At 40.1% G+C, this 9017-nt stretch overlaps 1 protein-coding gene across 8 annotated transcripts in view; it reads left to right on the forward strand.

Moving 5' to 3' along the window:
• The window catches only part of DNAJC6 (DnaJ (Hsp40) homolog, subfamily C, member 6), a 128002-nt gene that overhangs the window by 61857 nt on the left and 57128 nt on the right, over window positions 1-9017 (forward strand). Inside the window, exon 1 of one of the 8 annotated variants that reach the window (XM_012722454.1) lies at window positions 2419-2459. The exons of the other annotated variants lie outside the window; for them this stretch is intronic. Within the exon in view, the coding sequence (XP_012577908.1) occupies window positions 2429-2459 (31 nt within the window). The 5' untranslated portion in view covers window positions 2419-2428. Of the gene's footprint in view, window positions 1-2418; window positions 2460-9017 lie in introns of those variants that run through there. 8 annotated transcript variants of the gene reach the window in all.

The following is a 9017-nucleotide window of genomic DNA, read 5'->3' on the forward strand; positions in this document are numbered from 1 at the left end:
TATGGGATGGATTTGGTGTTTGCCTGTGGGGACAGAGAGAGGAGACAGTGACCCCCGCATTTCTTTATGTCTATCCATTCTGACCTATAACACCCTATGCCGTAAACCATGGTCCATTCTAGGGCTTTGGTGGACAATCAGCAAGAGAGATTTCTTAATTCTTGAATAGGTTTTTTTCCGAATAATCACCCTATCCCAAATTGCTAGTATCCTTGGGGCATTTTTTTTCTTCAAAGAATCTTGTGGGTGAATGATTGCCCTTTTCCAGATCTCTTTATGCAGGGACATTTTATTTTAATCCAGCAGCAAACAATTGTCTGAAGTGGCTAACCAGAAGTATAATGGTTCAGCTTCTTTAATTAGAAGATGATAAACCTCCTAGAACATATGCCATATAAACACCATACATGTGTGTGCTTCTTTTATTTTAGTTTACCACTTCCAGGTGGCAAGAGTGATTACAGCTAAAATTTGAAGGTCTGTTATATATAACGGGGCTCCATAGGACCTACAAGATAAAGTGGAAGTGTTTTTGAAGGACATACAGACAGTTCGTATTGTGTTTCCTATGTGCTCCGCTGCTTTTTGCTCAATACTCTGTGCAGTATTGCTGAGAACAACTAGTTTATAGTTTCAGAGATTAAGGTGAAACATCAACAATACTTATTGAGCTAGATGCTTCAGAAATGAGTGTTCCAAACAAGCGATATGTATTCTTTTATGGAACTTCTTTTCTAGTAGGTGGAAATAGAAATAAATCAAGATTTAAAAAAAAGTACCATGAAATAAAATAGAATAAGGAGATTGGAGATTGCAGGTGCTGCATTTTATATGGTGATCTGGAAAACTTTCTGAAAAGAAACAGTTCAGCAGAGATATACGAGAAGCAATAAAGCAAATCAGGGGGCTATCTGGGAGAAGAATGCGATAGCTTAGGTGCCATGGTGCGGGGTCAGGTATATGCTAACTAGTGACTACAGAAAAGAGATGGAAAGAGAGGTGGGAGATGGGAACAGAGATGCATCAGAGGCCAACTCCTTTAGATCTTTTAGGCCACAGGAAGATTTTTACTCTAAGTAGTATAGGAACCATTGAAGGATTTTAAGCAGAAGAGTAAAAATAATATGTCTTCTTTTTTTCTTTCTTTCTTTTTTTTTTTTAAGATTTATTTATTTATGCGTACAGAACTGGGATACAGGCCAGAGGTACAGGGACGCTGAGATGATTCACCAGAGACAGAGTGGGGAGCAGAACAGGCCGGCTGAATGAAGTACACTGCTGAGGGGAACAGCGGGTGGGTCAGGAGCGATCTGCAACGCCATGTGGGTCACTTCAGGGGCAGGCAGGGATTAACTCATATGGAAGTAGCCTTAGCCCCAAGTGCTGTGCTTTCACCTGCAGCACCACCAGGGAGGACCCAAAATGCCTTATTTCTTAACACACTTTTATTTACTAGATTGCAGGGAGGTAAGGATGGAGGCAAAGACATTAGTGAAGAGACTGCAGCAGTAATTCAGATGAGAAATGATGGTGGTCCCGACTAGCAGCATGGGTAGTAAGAAGAGGTGGGTTAGAGCTATCTATGAGTGTATATAAAAATATATCCAGTGTATATTATAGCATTTAATATATAATAAGTAAGTACTTTTAATTTCAAATATGTATTAAAATTGGAATGGGAAACAACTCAAGTAGAAGGAAAAAACCCCAAGTCCTCCCCTCTGAGCTTCAACAATTAATTATCTACTTATGATCAGTCTCACTTCTTCTCTATCTGTACTTGTCCCTCTGAATTATTATGAGCTAAATCCCAGTCATTATATCATTTTATCCTTAAATATCTCAATGTGTCTCTCAAATACAAGGGCTTCTTTTAAAAACATTTTCCGCAAGTCCTCATCTCACCTAGAATATTAATAGTAATTCCTTAATATCATCAAATAGCCAGTTTATTAAAATTTTCCCAGTTTTTTAAAGTGAAGTATCACTTCTCCCTTTTTACAGTTTGTTTGAACTAAGGTGCAGTGTTCATGCACTGAAGTTCGTTGATATTGCTCTTAAATCTCAACCTTTAAAACTTCCTTTCCATTTCTGTTTTTGTTGCCTTGCAGTCTTTTTGTCAAAAAGCCAAAATGTTTGCACCAGTCTGGATTTTGTTGACTGCATCCTCATGGTGTTCCTCTACCTCCTGTATTTCCTGATAGTTAAATTTAGAGACTTGATCATATTTAAAATCAGATTAGATTTTTGCAAGTCTGTCTCATAATTTGTGTTTTCTATTTCCATAGGGGTTATATAATACATGGTTGTTATTGTTATCATTGCCCTCTTCTGTTATTTTATCAGGCATTGCAAATGGTGAATTCTATCAGTCCTTCTTCCATGTTAGCTGGAATACTTCTATGAAGAACTTTCCCTTTTCAAATTGATGACCACCCCGAATAGTTCACATAGTAAAGGTAGGGAAAAAGCTCAACTTTCTGTGTGTTTACCAGCTTTCAAAAATAAAAAAGTGGTTCTCTTGCCTTCTTCTAAGGTGAATAATGAACTTTCTCTCTTTTCCTCTATTATTCATAACTCAGTGTGTTACTTGGTTGAGTCTAGAATAATTATTATTCTTATTAGTGCTCAAATAGACCATGTTTAGGCTGTCAGACCCGTTTAAGTTGGCTTCTGAGTCCTTTTCACACAACCTGGCAATTTTTGACTCTTCCCAGCTTTCTGGTAGCAGAAGCCAGGCCCTTCTAGGACTTTTTCTGTCCCAGTGTTAGAATCAGTTATTTTTCAAAAACTTGTTCCATTTGGAGGGAAGTGGTGTTTCAAGACTACAGTCTTGGTTGACTTTTGTGTCTAGTCCTTTTCAATAGACAGAAACCAATTTTTTTTATAAGATAAAGTATTCATATAATAATTCTAACACACATTTAGGGACATGGGGTTTTTATTTAATTTTATCAGCCATTTACATCAGTGTCTCTTGTATCTATATCTCCTTTTACCTATGTCAAAAATTCATTTCTCAGTTATACCAACATAATTATTTATTTGTTTTATGCCATAATATGTAGTCTCAGAATATATCAGAATTGTAATACCAATACTGCCTCCAAGATAATTTAAGGTATAAAATATTGTGTGTGTGTGTGTGTATTTCACATTAGGGCAGTTACTTGTATCTTTAAGTATTTGAGATAGTTTCTCTTATTACAACATGAATTTTCTATTTGGGTGATTTGCATTATTTAGCCTTCACATTTTAGGGGTTGTTATAAAATTTATGTTTGTAATTATATAGAATATTACATAGTTCCAAACTTAGATGTATAATAGAAGTTATATTCAACAAAATTCAACTCTTATCCCTGTATCATGCTTTCTGCCCCAGAATTATTTTGGGTTTCTCTTTTTGCTTTGTAACTATGAACACTTTATAGATATGTTTTTTTTTTAACCCCATTTCTCTCTATTCCCCATTATCTCTCTTAAGGAAGAGGGAACTCCAGACATTTTGGATTCAGGATAGAATCTGAAGAAAGCATAAATCATATTTCCTGAAAGATTGGATGGATATAGTGTCAAGGCTGGTGACAGATATGGCCCGATCGACCCATAGGTGTCCTTCTCTGACTGTCCAAGTTGGCTTGGTTTGCCTCATTCACTCTGGCACTCTGTTCTGCTCTGTGTTTAGTGCTACCTGGTGCACAGCACATCCTTCCAAAATGGCTCAGACTTGTTTTCCTCGCCTAGGCAGTAGGCATTGCACAGCTCCAGGGCAAGGATCTTGATTTCTTCACTTTTCCCACCATCTATTTTTACACGGTAGCAGCTCCATCAATACACGACTAAGTGGCTAGGCAGGCACAATTCTAGGTTCTTTACTTGAACATCTCCTCAAGGTAGATGTTTTATCACATTTTACAGAAGCAGAAAATGAGACACAGAAAGGTTGAAGCAGCTTACCTAAAGAAATAGCTAATAAATTGCTGAGCTAGACTTTACACCTGGGTCTGTCTGATGTCAAAGACATACAGCTCTAATTTTTCTCTCTTCAGTGAAAGGCTGTGGGAAACTATCCACATTTTGTCTTTATTAACTATGTGATCTCACCGAGTAAGCCCCTTGATATCTGTCTCTACAGGATACAAGCTATGGTATGTGGGAGTTCATATTGTTGTAACAGACACATTTAGGATAATGCCTGGTACACACTAGGCATTTGAATGTTGGCTGGTTTTAGTTACCATGTGTTACTTATCTTTTATTTTATTAAAAAATTAATTATTAATACATATTTTACATCACTGTTCATTTTTGTATAACGTTTGCTTCCTCTTCTCAGGTGTAGTCCCCATAAAATTCCTACCACTAATCCACCCTTGAACCATCAGCATAGTCCCTTGTGCTCTTCCCGCTCTTGTTTTTTTTTTTTTTTAAAGATTTATTTATCCATGCATGCAAGAGCTGGGGTGCAGGCCAGAGATGAGGGGGGTGGGTGGGTCGGTGAGAGGATTTACCAGAGACAGAGTGGGGAACAGAACAGGCTAATTAAGTGAAATACCTACGCTGCTGAGGGGAGTGGCATCAGGCAAGACAGGGGAGGTCTTCTGTGCCACGTGGGTCAGTTCCCACACCAGGGTTGAACTGACATGCTGCAGTGACTGCCAGTTGCTTCATATTGCTGCGTCTTACCCTCTTGCAACACCAGGTCCCTGTTTTGATTCCTCTCCCTCCCCTTCCACTGCAATATATCTCTCATTTATAGTCGTCTGTGAATTTTGCTTATTTATTTATTTTTTCTGGTTCCTATATTCTTTGATTTCCCTATATTTCTCCCATCATTGAACCACTGTATTAATTTTAAAGAGAATACTAGAACACTGTGTCAGAGCGCTGCACTCTGAGCCATGTGTACTCTTGTGTAACCTACCCAGCTTTCCTTTTAGGGGGGTACAGTCAGATAAAAAGACAAATGGTATGTACAGATGTTTAATGATTACAAAAAAAGGGCAACTGGGGAGTGGCCAGTCAGTTGAAGACTCCAAGAAACAGGGAAAGAGACCAGAAGGAGCTTGCAGCTGCCGCCACCAGGATTCCTGTGTGGAAATAGAGAACAGAAACCATAAGGTGACTTGAATACTTTTGTTTGATGCATGCCATTCATAGTGGCAATTGCGAGTTTGCTCCGTGTTCAATTCAGTGAAGGTCCTATGATCACAATATCATACTTTCATTTTTGTAGGATCTGTGAGTCATGGAGCCACCCGGTGTCAGTGGGACCTAAGAGAACAAATTCCACTTCCACCATAGGAAGTGACTTTGTGCAGAGAGGGAAAGCCAACTGCTTCCATGCATGCTGGTATTTGGGACTTGAACTCCTTTGGTTAGTCTCATGGTCAGACAGTGCTGATTTCTACCTACCTGCAAGCCTAGGAGGGAGTGGGCACACATGTGTGATGCACTGGGAGCAGGCACGATGCCTCCACTCACGTGCTGCCCCTTCGTCCTTCACTGCAGGCTTCTGCTCCCATAAGGAGCACATTGCCAGTAGCTGCCGAGGATGGAGTTGGGTGCCTCAAGGCTGCAGCCCTTTCTGCCTTCAGACCTATATTGTGCGAGGTTTCCTTGTGGCCTTTTCAGGGGTACATCCATGCATACACTATTGGGTGGCGCTGAAACTTCTGTTTGTTTCTCTGCCAAACAGGGTTGCAAATGAAGAACGTGACCTGAATGGCATGGGATTCAGAGCCAAGCAGATCTGGTTCATGTTTCAACCCTGATGTTTGTTAGATATGTGACTTTTTCCAATTACTTAACTTTAACAAGCCTTTGTTTCTCCCTCTGTAAAATAAGCATAATAATATATCCTTTGACGGGTTGTTGTAAAGATTAAATGTGAGGCATTTAATAGACCCATATTCCTGTATAAAAATTCTTCAATGGACCCATATTCCTGCATAAAAGTTGCCCAATGGATGTTCCCTCTTACTGCCCTTCCTCCCTCCTTTGTCTCCTTCTCCTTGCACGGCTTATTTAAGGCTTTTCATTTTAAAGCTGCTTATCTTCAGTGCAACTTCTTGTACTACTCTGTTTTTTCAGAAGCTCCTCACGGGTGTTGAAAAGATGCAGACTTTGGTCCCCACTTTAAGATTAAAAGAAAAAAAGGAAATCTGTATATTTAAGCAGTCACTTCAGGCTATTTTGACAGTGGCCTGGCATTTATACTTTCTAGAGTGATACCTGATGTTTAATCCTGGGAATGCCTTGTGCAACTACTTGCCAGGCTTCTTAGCTCGAGCAGGTTTTATAACTTATGGACTGTGAAGGTCTTTTGACTTCTACCAGTTAACCACGCACACGTTTTGAAATGGCCGATAACTTGTTTCAAACGAGGAAAGTTTATTGTGGATTACACAATAGTCAGTGGTGACTAGACCCATATTCCTGGGTTGAGAGGGGTTCATCACCAGGGCAGGGTTGGAGGGCAGAGGGCATTGGCTGAACTGGGAGGAATGGTAGCTCACATTTCAGAACCTTTAAGCACCTGCAGGTGCTTTAGCTGTCTCACATATACAGCATCCCTCCTCCACCACAAAACCCTCTGTCCCCCACACAGGAGAAAGCTCATCCTGGTTGATTAGGTTTTCAACACCAGGATGGTAACAAACAAGAACCAGGTTAACTCAATAACGCAAATAAGGACCAGGTTCCATAGCCCTGTAATCTAACCTTTCTGAGCCTTATTTCAGCACCTGTAACTTGATCTTTTTTGCAGGGTCCTTGTAAGGAAGAAATGAAGCAGTGTTTGTGAAGCTTCTGGCTTGGACCTGGCACCTTAAGGGAAGCCCAGTGATGATCAGCTCCTCAGGGCTGTCACATTTGCTTGGACAGCTGTGCTGCTCACAAGACAGGCTTGTCTGATGGGGACTGAGGTCACATGCTAGAGGGCTTTGTACATTTTCCATCATGTACAAAGGTTCTGTATGAGCTTGCTGTAGCCCCATTTCTTTTCTTAAAATAAGGAAACCAAACCTTTAAAATATACCCACCAGCCCTTTCTTACACCATTCTCTGTGTTTTGCAGAAGACACATTATTCATGATGGAAGGACACCCACTTTCAGCTTTTCATGTCATCCCTCCATTATCAGGACCCCTTTTGATGCCTGTCTTTGAAATCTCAGAGCCTGTGAGCTCTGATCATGTTATCTGGGATCTAAAAGGCACTGAGGGAGACCAGACACTGCTGATGACTTACCAGCCCTTTCAGGGCTCAAAGAAAGCTGTGACCCTAGCTTTGTCAGTGCTAATGTGCTTTCATACCTCAAAGAGCCTTGACCATGGGCAGGTCTGCCACATCTACAGAATGGTTCTTTGGGAAAGGTGGGAGCACATTTGCAGGTGGATTCTTTGAACTCTTGTCCTTTTCCCCTCTCAGGTGTTCTGTCATCACTGGGATGCAGCAGTGTATGTGGCTGGTGAAAATGAGAACCAGTCTGAGCAGCTTCTCATCCTAAAACCTGTGTATGCCTGCAGGGTAGTGCAGTTGGGGAGCAAGGAGAGTACTTTAGGGAAGAGCACTATTTTGAAATTGAGACATACTTGAAATGTAACATTATATAATAAATCTTAGGTGTACAACATGTTTATTTCATGCATTTTGATGTTGTAATATAATATTCATTATGGTGATAGTTAACCTTTCTATCATGTCATATAATTTAATCATTTCTTTTGTGGTAGAAATAATTAAGATCTAATCTCTTAAAAATTTGATTATTATAATACTATAATGTTTGAATATAAAAATCAAATTAAAATTTGATTATTATAATACAATGTTGTTTACATTTGCCATATTGTGCATCAGATCTGTAGGACTTATTTACCACTTGTTGTGAGCTTGTACCATTCAGTCACATCTTCTTACCTCCCAGTCCCTGGTAACCACAATTTCACTCTCTGTATTTATGTTTTTTTTTAAAAGAACATGTGTAAGGAAAGACTGTTTTAAGTTGCTACCGCTGTCCTGCGGTGTGACCACTGCGTCTGCATGAGTGACCACAGGCATACGGCTGGGCTTTCCTTTCTGGTGAAAGTCTCAGAAGGCAATTTCCCTTATTTGTGCCTTCCCAGCAACTGATGTTTAGCAGGTTTTTCCTCCTTAGTGTTTGGTCTTAAAAATATTCTTAGATGATACACAGAGCAAATATCAGCCAGGACCTGGCTCTTGATTCTGCAGCAGTGCTTTCTGGTTGGGTGGACTGTTTCCCCTTTATGTTTGAAGCTTTTGACAAATACGTAAGAGGCAGCCACATGCTATGAGAAGAACTTGGGCTTTGAATGGGATAGACTTGGGGGGTGCTCTGACTGGGTGACTATAAATATGTCTTGGACCCTCAGTTTGCTCATATGTAAAAGAGGTTACTTGGCAACATGACTGAAGATCAAATGTGATCATGGATATAAAGCTCAGAAGAAATCTGGGTACACAGCATTTTGTCTTTTGAATCTGTGCATAGTTGCAGCCAGTAGAAGAAAAGCGCATACTCTTTCCTGCTCCTCCTCTCCCAACTCCAGACTCCTAATAATTCCTGATGATAGTACCCCATGGCAAAGATGGGATGATGATAATGATTACTTCTCTCTGAGCACTTCTTGCATGTATTTTTCTTTATCCTTTCTAACTTAACAGTGATTATCTGAAAGCCAAGGTTCAGAGAGGCTTCATAGCTTCCTTCAGCATATGGAAGACAGGGAAGGTGGCTGCCATGATAGAAATGGTCCCTCCAACATGACATTTTTTTTATATAACAGTCTATTTTTACATCATTCTGTACTTTTTTTTTTTTCAATCTCAATTGTAATCCCTGCGGGTTTCCCATCACCAAGTCACCTGTGTGCCCTCACCATAATCCCGTGCACTTCCCTCCCCACCCCCATCCCCCGTTTTTGATCCCATTCCCCACTCCACCCCCACAAAATGTCTCTGGTATATGGCTGTTCATTATTCTTGTTATT

Source organism: Condylura cristata, unplaced genomic scaffold, assembly GCF_000260355.1.
Source record: "Condylura cristata isolate star-nosed mole 26May11 unplaced genomic scaffold, ConCri1.0 scaffold00008, whole genome shotgun sequence".
NCBI classification, from domain to species: Eukaryota; Metazoa; Chordata; class Mammalia; order Eulipotyphla; family Talpidae; genus Condylura; species Condylura cristata.